Source organism: Pan paniscus, chromosome 23 (assembly GCF_029289425.2).
Source record: "Pan paniscus chromosome 23, NHGRI_mPanPan1-v2.0_pri, whole genome shotgun sequence".
Taxonomy (NCBI): domain Eukaryota; kingdom Metazoa; phylum Chordata; class Mammalia; order Primates; family Hominidae; genus Pan; species Pan paniscus.
The window spans coordinates 52,256,686-52,274,647 of record NC_085927.1 but is presented as its reverse complement, the minus strand read 5'-3'; the positions used below and the strand labels follow the sequence as shown (position 1 = coordinate 52,274,647).

General features: G+C 55.6%; 1 protein-coding gene across 3 annotated transcripts in view; it reads left to right on the top strand.

Annotated features, from left to right (window-relative positions):
* Window positions 1-1,743: 1,743 nt before the first annotated feature.
* Window positions 1,744-17,962, top strand: part of NFAM1 (NFAT activating protein with ITAM motif 1) — a 58,698-nt gene continuing 42,479 nt past the window's right edge. Inside the window, exons 1-2 of one of the 3 annotated variants that reach the window (XM_055105402.2) lie at window positions 1,744-2,459; window positions 2,628-3,194. Coding sequence is in view for 1 of the 3 variants with exons in the window: in XM_003814651.4 (XP_003814699.4) it covers window positions 7,814-7,934 (121 nt within the window). In the remaining 2 variants the exon portion in view is untranslated. Of the gene's footprint in view, window positions 3,195-7,704; window positions 7,935-17,962 lie in introns of those variants that run through there. The other 2 variants (XM_034948498.3, XM_003814651.4) reach the window with 2 other exon arrangements.

The window sequence follows — 17,962 nt, the reverse complement described above, 5'->3', positions numbered from 1 at the left end:
CTGGCCATGCCCAGCAGCTGGTGGCCCAGTGCCCAGAAGGGGGTCAGAAAGCTGTGGCCACCTGGAGCCAGGCCCTGGGGTGGGTGACCAAGGGCCTCCCGCCCACTCCTAGGCCAGCTGCTCCTGGCAAGTGCCCAAGTCCCCGTCCCACGGGCAGCTCAGAGATGGCCTGGCCCCACGTTCCTTGTTTGACACAAAATCAGCAGACACCGGGAGGAAAGAAAAGAAAAGGGAAGCTCAAGAGAAACAGTGACTCAGGCACAGGCTCCCTGCCAGGCAAACGAAAAAGCCCAAAACACTTTCGTTTTGCCCCAGGGTAGTTTCCTGGGGAGGGGGCTTCTGCAAGTGAAGCCTTTGGTCACCTGTGACCTGCTGGAAAGATCATGGTCCAGAGATCCAAAGGCGGATTTTCCCTTCCTCTGATTCTATTCCGACGATGGAGGGCAGGCTGGGATTATTGTTGATCTGCACACCCCTGGGAGATTTCTGGTCCTAAAACAGCATCTTGCCTGTAGTCCCAGCTACTCAGAAGGCTGAGGCAGGAGAATCACTTGAACCCGGGAGGCGGAGGTTGCAGTGAGCCAAGATCGCACCATTGCACTCCAGTCTGGGCAACAGGAGTAAAACTCCGTCTCTAAAAAACAAACACAAACAAAAACAAAACAGCATCTCCTCAGTGTTGCGGGGCATTTTGTACAGAATGGACCTTCGAGTCCAATAAGTGCAGGAAGTCTCTAAATTCCCAAGGAGCTGTCTCCCAGAGAAAGCCGTTCCCACTCAGAAACCGGATTATAAATGACGTCGGGCTTCCAGGAACCGCCCGAAAGCTGCTGAACTCTGAATGCAGCTGAAAATCTGTACATGTGAAATGAAAACAGTAAAAATCAATACTAGTTGCAATACCAGTAATTTCTGAACAGAAAAAATAAATGGTTTTATGCATCTGACTGTGGATGCTGGAGAGAGAAGGTAGTTTTCATCAGAGGAGGCCTAGGGGAGGAGGGAGGCCTTCTCATTCCACTTTCCCTGCGTCTCTCTCCAGCCTCAGCCTCTCAGCCTGGAAGGAACACCCCAGTCCCTCCTGCGAGCCCTCCTGTCTACTCCTGGAAGCTTTTTTTTTTTTTTTTTTTTTTTTGTGAGACAGAGTTTCGCTCTTGCTGCCCAGTCTGGAGTGCAATGGCGCAATCTCGGCTCACTGCAACCTCCACCTCCCGGGTTCAAGCGATTCTCCTGCCTCAGCCTCCCGAGTAGCTGGGATTACAGGCATGTGCCACCATGCCCGGCTAATTTTGTATTTTTAGTGGAGACGGTGTTTCTCCATGTTGGTCAGGCTGGTCTCAAACTCCTGACCTCAGGTGATCCACCCGCCACAGCCTCCCAAAGTGCTGGGATTACAGGCGTGAGCCACCTCGCCTGGCCTAAAACTACTTTTCTATCAACATCTCACTGTTTGCAGAGTGCTCTCACTTCGTTTACTTCCATTGTGCTTCACTAAACCCTGACAAAGTGGGTATTTCATCCCCATTTTGTGGATGCAGAAACTGCCCCCCACTTCAACGCCTGAGGAGACAAGGCTGGGATGCAAACTGAGCTCACACCAGAGCCCCTGGCCCTTCCCAGGACGCGGCGCTGACCCTACAAGGAGGAGGGAGAGCGGAGGGAGTGGGGAGGGGAGAAAGGTTGTCGGGAGGAGGAGGAAGGAAGGAAGGGAGGGAGGGCAGGTGGGGGGCAGAAGGGGCAGGGAGGAGGGAGGAAGTGGGAAGGAGGGCGAAGAAGGGAGAAGCGGGGGAACGGAGAGGGGGAGGGAGTATCAAACCTGTCCCATATTTGAGAGGTGCTTCGAGCAGTTTCCGAAGTGTGAGAGCCAGGGTCTGTTTAAATGCAGATTTCCTGGCCCTGCAACTCTCTGGGGTGGAGCCAGCGTGTCTGCAGATTAGTGGCAGCCACACACACCCTCTGCTCATGGGAGGCTGAGGCTCTGGTCTCACAGAACCTGAGAACTGTGGGTGAGGAAGCATGAATAGCCTCAGGGGAGGCTAATTGCTTCCTTAATTAGCTGAACCCGCGCTGGGGAGCCCTGCCCGGAAAGTCCCAGTTGCTGGGAAGGATGGGACTGGCTTGCCTGGCGGCCAATAACCGTCTCCGCTGGAGGCTGCCCCAGAGGAGATTGTGCGGCGTTTCCAGCAGAAACAGCACAAGGGGAAAGAGCCGGGCCACCGCGGTGCCCAGGAAGGGATTTAAAGAGGCAAGCTGAGGTCCTGCAGCCGCCACGCCCTGCACCCTGTACCCACAGCCCTCCGCCGGCACACTCCTGGTTCTGCCTGCACCGGACCCCCCCGGAACCCCCACTGCCCTATCCCACTGCCGCTCAAGCCGTATCTTGATCTTGCTAGGCGGTGGCCTCAGGGCAGCCCAGGACCCCTAGAAGGGGAAGAAGGGTCACGGAGAGGAAATCTCAGGTGAGGGCGTTCCCATGTCTACCACCAGGTGGCACCATCAGCACAGGCCAACCCTGGGGCTGTCCTGCGTGGCCAGGAGGGGAAGTGGGTGGCACCGTTAGTGGGGGACTTGGTGGCTCTGGCGTCTGTTGTCTGAGGGCCTCCTGGTTCTGTGCTCGTCTCTTTCAGGGACATGGTTGTGTCAAGGGCCCGAGCCTCCCAGAACCTTGGCACATGGTGGACGTGGAATAAATGTTGAAAATTGTGGCCGGGTATGGTAGGTCACAGCTGTAATCCCAGCACTTTGGGAGACCGAGGCGGGCGGATCACTTGAGGCCAGGAGTTCGAGACCAGCCTGGCCAACATGGTAAAACCCCGTCTCTACTAAAAAATACAAACAGTAGCCGGGTGTGGTGGTGGGTGCCTTTAATCCCAGCTGCTTGGGAGGCTGAGACAGGAGAATCACTTGAACCTGGGAGGAGGAGGTTGCAGTGAGCCAAGATCGCACCACTGCACTCCAGCCTGGGTGACAGAGCGAGACTCCATCTCAAAAAAAAAAAAAAAAAAAAAGACAAAAAGAAAAAATCATGCCACCTTTGTTTTTTGTTTCTTCTAGATCTTGAAGATTCCTTTTGGTGTGGTGGGGTTGGGGAGTGGGCACTAGCTCCTTGCTGCCTCCCGGAAACTGAGCATAGCAGGGGGACCATGGTATGTGTCCAGTAGAAAAGCCCGGGTCCCCTCTGTGACCTCAAGCAGGTGAGTCACTGTTTTTCTCCCTCACTAAATATGTCAGCTGAGGCGTATAATATCTGCCCTGATTAAAGGACCAGGTGAATTGCAGGAGAGCGCAGTGGTTAAAGCCAGGTCCCGGGAGCTGGAGCCCTTGTTCCACTGCGTCTTCGCTGTGTGGCCTTGGGCAAGTGCCTTGTGTTCTCTGAACTCCAGTTTCCTCATCTGCGAAGCAGGAGCAGTCATAACACCTCCCATACAAGGTTTCTATGAGGGCCGAAGTACAAGAAAAGCCTTTAGAACGGTGTCTGGCATGAAACAAATGCTTAAGAGCCAAAAATACAAGCAGCTGGAACTGAGAGGGGATTCTGGAGACAAGCCAGGCCAGGCTTCCAGCCCGGGCAGCCTGCGGGCAGATGGCCTCCAGGTGGGTCTGCCTGCCTCTGGTGGGGTCAGCGCCACCCAGCTGCAGGGCCACTGCGAGGCACAAGACGGCCCCAGAGGTAAACCCGGCTGCTCCTAGGATGGAGGCTGCCCTTTTTGATAGTGAGGGTGTTTGAGAGCGAGGGTGGATCGGCCCCTGAGTACCCTGGAACCCTTTTTGCCTCAGTGAAGCCAGCTCAGAGGGTCATTCTGAGGGGTCCCTCCTGCTGGTCGGCTCAGCTCCTCTTGGTGCTGGAGTCTTTGGGGAGGAAGGAAGTGATTTTCGCAGCCGCAGCGGGGAGCAGAGGGAGCTCCTTCCCATGGCAGTTCTGCTTCCTGTGCAGAAAGGAACCATGAAGAGCTCAGGACCTCACTGTGTCCCGGCTGGAGGCCTCTCAGCTGCCACTTGCTCGCTGGGGCATTTGAAAATCCTGGATTGAGGCCGGGTGCGGTGGCTCACGCCTGTAGTCCCAGCACTTCGGGAGGCCAAGGCGGGCAGATCACCTGAGATCAGGAGTTCGAGACCAGCCTGGCCAACATGGTAAAACCCTATCTCTACTAAAAATACAAAAATTAGCCAGGTGTGGTGGCAGGCGCCTGTAATCCCAACTACTCGGAAGGCTGAGGCGGGAGAATCACTTGAACCCGCAAGGCAGAGATTTCAGTGAGCTGAGATCATGCCACTGCACTCCAGCCTAGTGGAGTCTTTTTTGAGCCTGTCTCAAAAAAAAAAAAAAAAGAAAAAGAAATCTTGGAGGTGGTCGTGGGTAGGGGATCTGTTTTTCTCCCTGGACAGGGAGCGCCTTGAGGGCAAAACCATGACTTACGTTTTGTCTGCCCAATGCCTGGCACGCAGTAGGCACATAATAAGTGTTTGTGGAACTAAACTGAAAACAGAGACCAGCTGGGCAAAGTGGCTCACACCTATAATCCCAGCACTTTGGGAGGCTGATGTGGGCGGATCACCTGAGGTTGGGAGTTCGAGACCAGCCTGACCAACATGAAGAAATGCCATCTCTACTAAAAATACAAAATTAGCCGGGCGTGGTGGCACATGCCTGTAATCCCAGCTACTCGGGAGGCTGAGGCAGGAGAAGCACTTGAACCCGGGAGGCAGAGGTTGCAGTGAGCCGAGATCGCGCCATTGCACTCCAGCCTGGGCAACAAGAGAAAAATTCTGTCTCAAAAAAAAAAAAAAGAAAGAAAGAAAAGAAAAAGAAAACAGAGGCCAGTAATTGTGGTCTCATTTGGAAAGCCTTAGTCTTAGTGTCGAGGAGGCCTCTGGGGACTGCAGGGGACACCTGGGCTCCCCCATTTCCCCACCCAGCTTCCACCTCCTTCAGGGCTGCCACCTCCTCCATGAAGCCCTCCTGGGCAGCCACTCAGAAATTACTTTAACCTCCCTTTTCCTCAGTTTCCTCATCTGTAAAATGGAGGTGATTAGAGTGCCTGCCCCATAGGGCTGCAGTGAGGATTAAACTGGCAAGGAGAGCAGGTCCCCTGGAGCAGTGTCAGGCGCTTGGAAGCTTCCCGGAACTGCTCTATTATTGCTTCACTCTGCTGAGGTTGCCGTGCCCCTAGGCTTCCCAGGGAGTCTAGGCTCTTTCACTTCTACAGCCTCTGTGAGGCCAGGGCCCAGGGCAGGGCAGATGTTCAGTATACTGTGAGGCATAGATGCACGGATAAACGGGGAATGGACGGAGGTCTGGGCAAAAGCCAGTGGCTGAGAGGTGTGGTCCCCAGGGACCTCACCTGCAAATTCAGCTGCCAAGGCCTAGCTCAAAGGCTGTGCCACTGAAGCTGCCCCTGGGACACCCACAGAGCCTCCTCATTCCTCTGCTCCGCCTTCAGCCTTTGGGGCCTTTACTGTTTATTCACAGCTCTGGCTGAGGGCACAGGAGAGGAAGCACATGAGAGGTGCTAGGAAGTTTTGGTAGAAATGAGGCTCCTGGATGCGCTGCGGTTTTATTTCTATCCCCCTGGCTCCCGAGGAGGATCAGGGCCAGACACGAGGCCCCGACAGCGCAGCCAGGGCTGCTGGGCTCCTTGCCAAGGTGCGTCCCTGCCTCTCCCCAGGAGGCTGCGCGGCTGCAGAGCATCTCAGAAACTGGGCAATGAGCTGGGACCCTCAGCTGCTTCTTGTCCAGTCATGTCTGCGCTCCACAGCCCAGGGCCTGCCTGGGGAGCGTGCACGCCTCCTCCCACCCTGCCTCCCAGAGGCTACCCCTTCCCTTGAGGCCTCTTGTGCACCAGCGTGGTATTGGGCACCTGCCTTCATATCAAGCCTGGAGGAAGGCTTCTTCCTGCCTTATGCTCACCTATCCGTCCATTCCTGCACCCCCTGGGCCAGGCTCAAGAAGGAGAGGGGAGGAAGACAGGCAGCTCAGGCAGGCGAGCGTGGAAACCAGGTGTGCAGCAGGCTAGACCCAGACTCAGAGGCGGCAGAACTCCCGGGAGTCCGGGGTACAGAGCTGGGGTGTGGGGGGCACCGTGACAGGCTGAGAGATAGGGTCAGTGAGCTGGCACAGGGGCAGGAGCGGAGGTGGCACCGGGGCTGGAAGAGCAGGCTCCCTTGTTCCGAGGCAGTTTGGCATTCAGCTGCCTCCCAGTGCCAAGTCGTAATGAGACTTGTAGAGGCACAGACCGATGCTTTTCCAATGCTCCCCGTGTACCCTGAGGCATTGACACGAGGTCTATCACCATGGCATCAAGGTGCTTAGACAACCTGCTACTCCCAGGAGCCGGGAATAGCGTGAAGCAGCGGGTCTGTGTCTCACTGTGACATATGTGAGCATGTATCACTGTGATGGATCAACAGTCAATAACACTGGGGTCCCCGCCTGCCCCCCGCGCGGTAGGAAACTTCTCCTGTTCATATGTCTTCCTCCCCTGGTGGGCGGCCCCTGCTCTTGCCAGCCTCCCAGTGCTCGTGGCATTGGTGGAAACGTCTTTAGGCTTTCACTGTTCATGTTTGGAGCAGCCCAGGGAAAAGCAGGTGTGCAAAGAACTGAAATGGATCTCATGATGCCGTCACCGGGGGCTGCAGCTGGACACACCTGAGCAGGCAGTAGCAGGGTGGGAGAAGGCTCGGACATCATACCGCTGGCAGTTCAAATGCCCACCCCACAGACCTGCCCTGATCCTGGGCATGTTGTTTTGCCTCCTGGGGCCGAGGTCTTCTCTTTTGTACAACTGGGATCATCACATTTATCTGGTGAGTGAAGGGACACCTGCAGAGAAGGGAGGTAAGCGCTCAGCATGCGCTGAAACTCAGCCACCTTCCCGCCTGCGTCTTCCATGTACCAGGTGCCTCCAGCTCCACCAGCCATCACCACACCCCAGCCCCTTTCCTCTGCCACTCCAGACACGCAGGCAGACGTGTGGGTGCCAAGGGTGAGAGGCTCCCAGTCTGCTGGGGAAGGGGGTCCCGGCAGCAAACAATTCCTGTCCCCGGCTGATGCTGCTAGAAGTGAGAGCAGGGGCTGTGACCTGCAGCCAATGGGGAAGCAGTTCGAGGGTCTCACAGTTGGGAGGCCGAGTGAGCTAAGCTTTAGGGAAGCCACAGGGAGGAGCTGACGTTAGAGATGGACCAGAGAGGAGGCGTCTCCTGGGCTTCTGCAGGGGACCCACAGAGGCTCTCGCTGGGTGAATGATGGGCAGCCTGCCTTTCACCTGCCCTGGGTGTTTGGCCCTCTCTAGGGCTGGGAACATGAGGCTCCTGCCCTTCACCCCAGCCTCCCTACCACCCCTCACCAAAAAACCTACCTTTGGTAAACACATTATTAAGGGATTCTCGGAATATTTTAGAGAAGTTTGTGTGAACATGCTTGTGGTCGTTTTAAAAGTGTTTCAGAAGTGAGAGGCTAAACCAAGGCCCGAAGTCACTCATGGAAATCCCATGACCCCTCTGCACAGTTACCAGTGTCTCCTGGACGGGGCCCCTGCTGGAAAGGGGCTGAGACAGGGTGAAGCCCACCAGGGGTTGGAGTGGGGAGGCTTGGGTCCCGTCTCCAGCTCTTCTTCTGGTTGTGTGGCCTGGACCAGTCTCAGTGCCAGGTTCCTCATCTGGCGGCCACCCTGCTGGGCTGTTCCAGCTTTGCTTCTGAGCGGAAGGTCAGGGGCTGCCAGGGAGGAGCTTCGTGGGGAAAGCAAAGGGGAAGCTGTCAGCGCCGGCCGTCCCCTCCTGTGAACTAAAGAGTCGCCGCGGACAAGCAGGCCCCCAGATGGAGAACCAGCCTGTGAGGTGGCGGGCCCTGCCGGGCCTCCCACGCCCTCCTGGGCTCCCCGCAGCCCCCTGGCTCCTCCTTGGCCTGCTGCTGCTGCCCGGGACCCTGCGACTGGCAGGTAGTGTCTGTCTTCTTCCTTCTCTCTACTCTCTCGCTCCAGAACATCAGAGCGGCTTTCATCCCGCCCGGCGCAGCTAATTCCCAGGGACCTGTCTCTGGGGATTTGCTGGTTGTCGTTTGAACGCTGCAGACTTCACAGGGGAAGCCTTCTGGGACCGAGAAGATGTTTAGCTAATGCCTTGCCAAGGTGGCTTTTGAAGGGGAGGGGGACAGCGCTCTCTCCCTCGCTGCTGTGACAGCTTTGCCCCAGCAGTCTGGCCTCCTGGCCCTTAAACAAGGAGGGTGGGCGCTGTGTGGCTGGGGTCAGGGGCAGGGCAGGGGGGAGGGACAGCTCCCCATCCGAGGAACCTCACGTGGCTGCTGCGGGGGACACTGCGTTGAACCTGGCAAGTGGTGGGGCTACCCTCTGGGTTGTTGCTGGCGTTGGCCAGGGAGAGCGGGGAGCGGGGGGAGGGGGGGATACCAGGGCCAGCCACAGGGCGCTGCGCCCAGAGGCACAAAACTGTCAGTCACCAGAAAGGGTCTCACCTCCCAGTTCCTGAAACACAACCAGAGGCCAAGTGTTTTAGGATGCAAGTGTGTCTTTCCACGCCAGCGGCGCTCCTTTCCTGGTTCCAGGCTTTCTAGGAAGCTGGGTGGCTGGGATCCGAGCCAGGCTGTGGGGTAGGTGGCCTCAGGGCCAGTTCATCAGGCCAGGGACGGCCCAGGAGGGTCCCATTCCAGGGCTGCCAGCACAAGGGCTCAGTGAATTCTGCCAGATTCTCTCTGCCCCTCCTTGGCCGGGCAGCAGCCAACCCTCCCTCTGGCCAAAGGGGTGGCCTCCACTGTGGAGACAGGGTGCCTTCCTTTCTATTCTCTTAGAGTTTATGGGGCTTTCAAGAGCTGTCCCCGCCCTGTCCTGCTGCACCCCCTCTCATGACCACAAATTAGGCTTTATGGAGCCCTTAGCAGGGCACGTACTGGCCACCCTCACAGCACCCCTTGGGGCCCCTATTGTCCTCACCTGCACCATTTTAAGGACAGGGAAAAGGAGGCCCAGGGAAGCCAGTTCGTTTGCTCAAGACCTAGCCGGTAAGTAGAGGCCAGGCTGAGCCCCAGGCCAGCCTCAGCCCCAGGCCAGCCTCAGCCCCAAGCTGGGCCCCTCGGCCAGTAGGCTCAGAGGATCCTCTTACTTGTAAAGAATGTTCTTCACCGGAAACTTACCCTGGGGAGGCAAAGGCTGACCTGTGTGTACCTCCCCAGGCTGGAACCCAGAGCCCTAGGACACCATCTCCTTTAATCCTGTGCACGCCTCCCCCCACACCCCAGACAGTTGGTGCAAACACGGCCAGACCCCGGAAATGCAGCCTCTTAGTGTCAATGTGTCTCAACTACAGTCATTTTTAATTTAATTTCCCCCCAATTCCCATCCTTTCCCTTTGTGTGGTTCTTCCTCCCCAAAAGACACCCAGCACACCCTGGTAACTGAGCAGTAAGAGGTTTTATGGGGTGCTACTGAGGAAAAGCTCTTTTGTAACAGTCTCAACTATAACAAAACATTCCCAGTGCCACCCCCTCCCACCCGGTATTGCAACAAACATTACATAAAAGAGAAACTGTTCTTTCACAAGAGGTGAAAACACCCTTATGGTGTCCTAGAGTCCCTTGGAGCAGCAGACAAACCCCCACCCATGCTTTTTTTTTTTTTTTGAGAGAGTTTCACTCTTGTCACTCAGGCTGGAGTGCAATGGCGCCATCTTGGTTCACGGCAACCTCTGCCTCCTGGGTTCAAGTGATTCTCCTGCCTCAGCCTCACGACTAGCTGGCACTACAGGTGCCCACCACCATGCCCAGCTAATTTTTGTATTTGTAGTAGGACAGAGTTTTTGCCATCTTGGCCAGGCTGGTCTTGAACTCCTGACCGCAGGTGATCTGCCCGCCTCAGCCTACCAAAGTGCTGGGATTACAGGCGTGAGCCACTGTGCCCGTCCTGTTTTTATTTTTTTGAGACAGGGTCTCGCTCCGTCCACCAGGCTGGAGTGCACTGGTGCAATCTCAGCTCACTACAACCTCTGCCTCCCTCACTCAAATGATCCTCCCACCTCAGCCTCCCGAGTAACTGGAACCACAGCATGTGCCACCACACTCAGCTATTTTTAAAATTTTTTCGTAGAAATAGAGACTCACAGTGTTGCCCAGGCTGGTCTCGAACTCCTGACCTCAGGTGATCCACCCGCCTTGGCATCCCAAAGTGCTGGGATTACAAGCGTGAGCCACTGTGCCCAACCCCCAACCCACTCTTTGTCCTACCCCTGTGCATCCCCCTTCATCTATCTGTCACTCCATGTCACACCCCTGCCTTCTCGTCTCAGAGCTTTGAGGGTTTGCTGGAAGGAATCTTGCCCCTCCCACATCTTCCAAACCTCCCCTGACCGTAACCATCGGCCTTAACCATCAGCCTGGTGCAACCAGCTCTGCCACCTGTCAGTACCAACCCAGCTTGCATCCCTCAGCTGTGTCCACAGGGGTGTCACTGAAGGCCAGCGTCCCTGATTCTGCACCGTATCCCTGAACTTGTGAGAGGATGCTGGCTTAGGAGTACAGGCCAGGGGCATTCATCTTCAGTTTGATTTTTTATTTATTTTTTTTGAGACAGAGTCTCGCTCTGTTGCCCAGGCTGGAGTGCAGTGGCACCATCTCGGCTCACTGCAACCTCCGCCTCCCAGGTTCAAGCGATTCTCCTGCCTCAGCCTCCTGAGTAGCTGGGATTGCAGGCACCCACCACCATGCCTGGCTAATTTCTGTATTTTTAGTAGAGTCAGGTTTTCACCGTGTTGGCCAGGCTGGTCTCGAACTCCTGACCTCAGGTGATCCACCCACCTTGGCCTCCCAAAGTGCTGGGATTACAGGCGTGAGCCACCGCGCCCGGCCCACTTTGAATTTGAGCTCTGCTACTTGCCCAGGCACCCTGGGCAGATTACTTCTATCGCTATGCCTCAATTGTCTCCTCTGTTAAATGGATGTGATAACACTGCCTGCCTAAACACATCCTGAGGACTGAGTGCCCAGCATGTCATTAGCCCTCAGTGAGTGTCAGCCGCCTGCCAGCCTCGCCAGAGCCATGGAAACTTGAGGTGCAGCTGGTGAGCCCACGGCCTCCCGCTCATCCTGGGTGCCCGCTCCTGCTCCCAGCCATCCTCCTCCTCCCACTTGAGCCGGGACTTGGGCCTGCCCTCTGGCTTCTTGACCCCTCTGCAAAGCCTGCTTTTCTCAAAGGCAGCCACTGGTGGTCTCCCCAAGACAAGAATTGTTGGGGGCTTGGCTTTTCCAGGAGCAGCTGCAACTCAGCTTCCATGGGCCTCAGTCCTCCCCAAGGACTTTGGGGCTGGACAGACCTGAGTTCCAGGCCTGCCTTCTTCTGGTGACAGCTGTGTGACCTCAGGCAATTACTTAACCTCTCTGCACCTTAGTGTCCTCTGCAAATGTCAGTCCCCTCTCTGTGGCCTTTCCAGAACTCTGGGCTGTATTTATTTCTCACATATCCATTGAAAAGGACCGGTTCTAGGCACCAGAGGGACCCAGACATGAACAAGCCATAGGCCCCACTCTCAGCCTGGTGGGACCATGAGCCTTGGCCGGAGTTACCAGACAAGTTTGTTCTGGATCCAGGTGGTGGGCGCCTGTAATCCCAGCTACTCAGGAGGCTGAGGCAGGAGAGCTGCTTGAACCTGGGAGGCAGAGGCTGCACTGAGCTGAGATCGTGCCACTGAACTCCAGCCTGGGTGACAGAGCAGGACTCTGTCTCAAAAAAGTAATAATAATAAAGATGTTCAGGAGCCCCTGCCTGCTCCAGGCTGAGACCTCCTGCCTCCCTTCCCGCCGCTCCGACCTCTGTCAGGAGTCGCCTCTGTTTTTCATCTTTGTCTAAATCCCAATAAAGGACTTTCGAGGCACAGGCAGAGGTGGGTGGGGAGAGGCAGGGGAGTGCTGGAAAGGCTGCCTGCGGAGTGGGGACAGAGCGGGAGGTGGCTGAGGGAATGAGGGCTGAGAGCCCAAAAGGCAGGGCCAGGAGGGCCGGGAGAGGCTCAGCTTGACCGCAGGGGAAGTCTGACACAGGAGTGGGATGCAGATTGTCGCTGGGTGGATCACAAATGCCCCTCAGGTAGGGGTCCGGGCACACTCCCAGCGGGTCCTGTCTCACTGCTGTCTCCTCTGTCACAGTGAACTATCGCACAAAAACCGCAGTGCTGCGTGGTAAGCACTAGAAAACAAAGTCTTGTGTGACTCTCACCAGGTCAAGAATGAGAACATCCCAGTGCCTCAGAGCCCCTTCTACTCCCCTCGCCCCACAGACACCGCCCCGCTCCGTGCCCCACCAAAGTTACCCCCATCCCAGCTTGTGGGGGAATCACTTACTGGCATTTCTTTGTAGTTTTATCATTAGTACACATCCTGAAACCAAATGGACTAGCTTCGCCTGTTTGTGAACTTTGTGTAATTGAAGGATACTGTGTGTATTCTCCGGTGACCCGCTTCTTTCACTGAGCATTATGTTTTTTAAGATAGATCCAGTCCACGATATGGCTGAAGTTCGTTTTGTTGCTATAGATAGAGCAAGAGTTGAAACCACGGCCGGTGGGCTAAACCCAGCCCACTGCCTCTTGTATGGCCTGTGAGTTATGAATGGTTTTTATATTTTTAAGTCGTTGAAAAAATCAAAAGGTACTGTGCGGACTCATGGGGCTTCTAATCCTTGACTCCCAGCACGGGACCGGCACCCAGCGGATGCTCAGGAAATGGTGACAATCAAGGATGAATTAAGCTCTGAGCAGGGTGGAGACACGATGCCACAGGAGGGGCGCCTGGGGGAGGAGATGGAAGGGCTGGGTAGTCGTCCTCTGCCCTTCCTCTGCCCTCCCTGAGCCCTGGCTCCTCTCCAGCGTTGGTAGGGTAATGAGACCCCCTGTGTAGTGAATGGGAGGGAGGACACAGGCATCCTGGGGAAATGTGGACCCGGAGGCAGGATCTGACCCTCTGCTTGCTCCTCGTGGATCTAAGCAAGGCCGTACCCTAGTGGGGACGTGGGCAACAGGACCCAGATGGGGCTGAAACCAGAGAAAGGGATGGGGTGAGCCTGGTGAGAGGGAGGGGAGGGGTATGGACATGAGATTGGCAAGTGGGGTGCCTGGGCTCCTGGTGAGGTCTGAGCAGCCTGGATTTGGGTCCTGGGAGCCTTTGACCAAGTCTCCGGAGCACGCTGAACCTCCACGAGCCCCCCTGCCTGGGTGCTCAGCATCCTCCCAGACAGCAATAGGAAGGCACATCCAGCACCATGATGGCCTCAGGGCGTGGCACCCCTCAGGGAGGGTCTGGGACCCTGGGACCCCTCAGGGAGGGTCTGTGAGGCTTTGGCCCTAGGGACAGGGCTCGAGGGCACAGTGAGGGAGGGGACTCAGTGCTCATCTTCGGTCGTGAGTCATGGGTCGTGGATCGTGGGGGTCCTGCCCACCAGGCTTCTCTGGGCCCAGCCACTGGCCCCACCTATTCCTCTGCACCCTGAGACTCAGGTCCTTGCAGGCCAAGGGGCTCACCATGGCCTCCCCAGTCCTCCTGCAGGCAGGGGTGATTCACTGTCCCAGGGTGCACTCAGGCCAGAGCCCTGATGGCGCCTTTGCCAAAACAGAGGGCCTGGAGGGCCAGGCCCCACCTGAGCCGGTTCTTTGAGGCCGAGTCCAGCACCAGGCCAGGCACAGAAGAGGGGCTGCAGAGTCTTGGCTGGGACTTGGATGTGCTTGGCTGCTGAGGGTCTATTTGATGAGTGGCTGCACCTGGGGGCTTCATTCTAGGCCTTGGAGGCTGTGCAGGGTGCTGAGAAGAGCCAGAGGAGGTGGAATGCTGACCCTGGCTGTTTCTGCTCCCCACGCACCCCATTGCAGGTGCTGAGGTGGAGGAAGGGCAGGGCCTGGGCCAGATCTTTGCTTGCCGCTGGTGAGCCAGGGGCCAGGGGTCCACAGAGCATAACCGCAAACAGCCTCACTGCCATCAGCAGGCCCCTAACCCTGGTGCATTCAGATAAGACCCTCCTCATCCCTGGGCCACCCTTTCTTCCTGGGCGCCTGCTCCTTATGGCCACTCCCACCTTTGAGGTTGGCTGGAGGCAGAGGACTCCCATCCCCTGAAGAAGCCAGCCACACCCACTCCCCTGAACCTTTGCTTCTTTCTACACTGCTCCCTGGGTCTGGAGGGTATCCTCTCACTTGCCCACCTGGTGACATCCAAACTGTCTGTCAAGGTCAAACTCATAGGCTCTTCTGTAGTACCCCCTCTTCCCCTTGCCCGCCCTGAACAAACCCAGTCCCCCTCCCTCTCCCCCAAGGTGTTCATCTGTGATCCTGAGCACACAGGCGCTCAGAGGCATGTGGGGCATGACTGAGCTCGCCTGAGGCACGTGAGGCTGTGGGCAGAGCCAAGGAACAAGCATCCAACTTTAAGAGGCAGGCTGTGTGAGAAAAGCCAGGGACAGTGCAGAGAGAGTACGCGGGCTCAGGAAGCCTGGGCGTGGAGGGGAAGAGGAGGGAAGGTCAAAGAGAGAGGGTCTGCAGGGTCATGGTCAAGGCCAGAAGCCTCAGGACCCACCAGCATCTTTGCTGACCTCCTTGGTGGCAGCGGAGCCAGCCAGCTGAAAGCATCCTGTGGCGGGCAGGAGGCGGCGGACAGGGAGGGAAGGAGGGAGGTGGCAGGGTAGAGGAAGTGGAAGGGTAAGGAGGGGAGGACAGAGGGAAGGACGGAGGCCTGGAGAGGTTGTGTACCTGGAGGGTGAGGGATCTTGTGGGAGGTAGAGATTTAAGAGAAGTCAGGATAAAAGTGAGCTAGCCAAGTTGTCCAGGGGAAGGAGTTAGTGTGTTAACAGCCAGAAGCATATATATTTTAAAAGGAGGCCGAGAGCGAGAGTGCAACAGATCCCACAGAAGGAATCACTAATGCGAGGCAGGGTTTCAAAGGCTGAGGGAGACTGGAATTCTAGTATTTTTCTTGTCCTTGTTCTAAAATGCAAATATGGGCCAGGCACAGTGGTTCACACCTGTAATCCCAGCACTTTGGGAGGCCGAGGTTTGTGGATCACCTGAAGTCAGGAGTTCGAGACCAGCCTGGCCAACATGGTGAAACCCATTCTTCACCAAAAATACAAAAAATTAGCCAGGCATGGTGGCACGCACCTGTAATTCCAGCTACTGGGGAGGCAGAGTCAGGAGGATTGTTTGAACCTGGGAGGTAGAGTTTGCTGTGAGACGGGATTGCACCACTGCACTCCAGCCTGGGCAACAGAGCAAGACTCCATCTCAGAAAATAAATAAATAAATAAATACGAAAAGAAAGAAAGAAAGGAAAGAAAGAGGGAGGGAAGGAGGAAGGAAGGAAGGAAGGAAGATAGATGTTCATGTCACTTTCCAATTTAAAAGCCCTCAGAGGCTCCACTAGGTTTCCAGGGCAGTGTTCAAGCTGCTCCCCACCTCTGAGGCATCCCCTTGTACCCCCCTCCCAGACACAAATCATTCCTTCCAACTCCACCAAGGCGCAGTGCCCATTTCAAGAATTTGAGAAGCTTTACCCGAGAACTTTCTTGCGTTTGAAACCTCTCTCCACACCCCTCCCCCAACTGTCTGCCTCCTGCTCTTCTCTTCCTTCCAAGTTCAGCTTCGTAAAGGGATGGGAAGAAAGATAGCAAGATACTCACAGCTGTGAGGTCGGGTGGCAGAACTGTTCAGCTGAACAAGTTCGGCTTGCTTCTTGAGATTTTGTTGTCATTTCTAGAATTTCTTTTTCTTGTTGTTTGTATGTTTTTTGTGTTTTTTTTGTTGTTGTTGTTTTTGTTTTTTTTGAGACGGAGTCTCGCTCTATCCCCTAGGCTGGAGTGCAGTGGCACAATCTTGGTTCACCGCAAGCTCCGCCTCCCAGGTTCACGCCATTCTCCTGCCTCAGTCTCCCGAGTAGCTGGGACTACAGGCGCCTGCCACCATGCTCGTCTAATTTTTTGTATTTTTAGTAAAGATGGGGTTTCACCGTGTTAGCCAGGATGGTCTCAATCTCCTGACCTTGTGATCCGCCTGCCTTGGCCTCCCAAAGTGCTGGGATTACAGGCGTGAGCCACCGCTCCCAGCCATGTGTTTGTTTTTTTTAAAGAGATGGGGTCTCAGCCAGTGTGATGGCTCACACCTGTAATCCCAGCACTTTGGGAGGCCAAGTCAGGCAGATCACTGCCTCAGTGAACAGGAGTTTGAGACCAGCATGGTGAGGTCATGAGGTCAGGAGTTTGAGACTGACCAGCATGGTGAGGTCATGAGGTCAGGAGTTTGAGACTGGCCAACATGGTGAGGTCATGAGGTCAGGAGTTCAAGACCAGCCTGGCCAACCTGGTGAAACCCTGCCTCTACTAAAATACAAAAACTAGCTGGGTGTGGATTACATGCCTGTAATCCCAGCAACTCAGGAGGCTGAGGCAGGAGAATCTCTTGAACCTGGGAGGCAGAGATTGCAGTGAGCTGAGATCATGCCACTGCACTCCAGCCTGGGCAACAAGGTGAGACTCCATCTCAAAAAAAAAAAAGAAAAGAGGGATGGGGTTTCATACTGTCACCCAGGCTGGACTGAGGTGGTACAGTCATGGCTCACTGCAGCCTCAAACTCCTGGACTCAAGTGGTCCTCCCACCTCAGCTTCCAGAGTAGCTGGAACTGCAGGCACTGCTACCTTGCCCAGCTAATTTTATTTATTTATTTATTTCAGAAATGGGGTCTTGCTATGTTGCCCAGACTGGCCTTGAATTCCTGAGGTCAAGTAATCCTCCCACCTTGGCCTCCGAAAATGCTGGGCATTTTTAGAATTTCTACAGTGAACATGTTTCACTCTGTTACTGGGAGGTGGTAGGGGTACCTAAAGAATTCTAATTTAAAAACCAAATAATGACCCACACTCCAAGAGTTGCCTTCCCAGGAACCCCTTGCCCCTCCCAGGCTGAGATGGGCCCCCCTGTCTGGACTCCTGTAGCCCACGGTCTTTCCTTTCTCCCACCTCTTTCTGTCTCCATCTGTCAGCTCCCTTCCTGGTGGCAGGGCCTGGCCCTCCTTGGTGAGACTTTGGGTGAATACACACTCCCTGCTGAAGGAGGCACTCTGGGGGGTCTGTTCCCCTCACTTCATTTCCTTTTTTTTTTTTTTTTTTTTTGAGATGGAGTCTTGCTCTGTCGCCTAGCCTGGAGTGCAGTGGCGAGATCTTGGCTCACTGCAATCTCTGCCTCGCAGGTTCAAGTGATTCTCATGCCTCAGCCTCCCAAGTAGCTGGGATTACAGGCGCCCACCACCACACGCAGCTAATGTTTGTATTTTTAGTAGAGACAGGGTTTTACCATCTTGACCACGCTGGTCTCAAACTCTTGACCTCGTGATCCACCCGCCTCGGCCTCCCAAAGTGCTAGGATTACAGGCGTGAGCCACCGCGCCCAGCCTGTTCCCCTCACTTCATTTTGCCCACTCCAATTCAGAGACAAGAAGCAGACCCCAACCTCACCCTTTTGGCCCTATTGCCACCTTCCACACCATCCTGATGCCCCTTTGAGGGTAGAGGGGTGGCTATAAAAGGAGAGGCTGAGTCCACTGATGACCTAGACCACACTCTCAAATGAGCTCCAAAGTTGGAGCGACTTGACCTTTTTTTGACCTTCTTTTGACCTTCTTTTTTTGTTTGTTTTTGTTTTGAGACAGAGTCTCACTCTGTCACCCAGGCTGGAGTGTAGTGGCACGGTCTCGGCTCACCCTCCACCTCCTGGGTTCAAGCGATTCTCCTGCCCAGCCTCCTGAGTAGCTGGGGCTACAGGCGCGTGCCACCATGCCCAGCTAAATTTTGTATTTTTAGTAGAGATGGGGTTTCACCATGTTGGCCAGGCTGGTCTCGAACTACTGACCTCAGATGATCCGCCCACCTCAGCTTCCCAAAGTGCTGGGATTACAGGCGTGAGCACCTGCGCCCGGCCTTGACTTTCAAAACAGGCAAA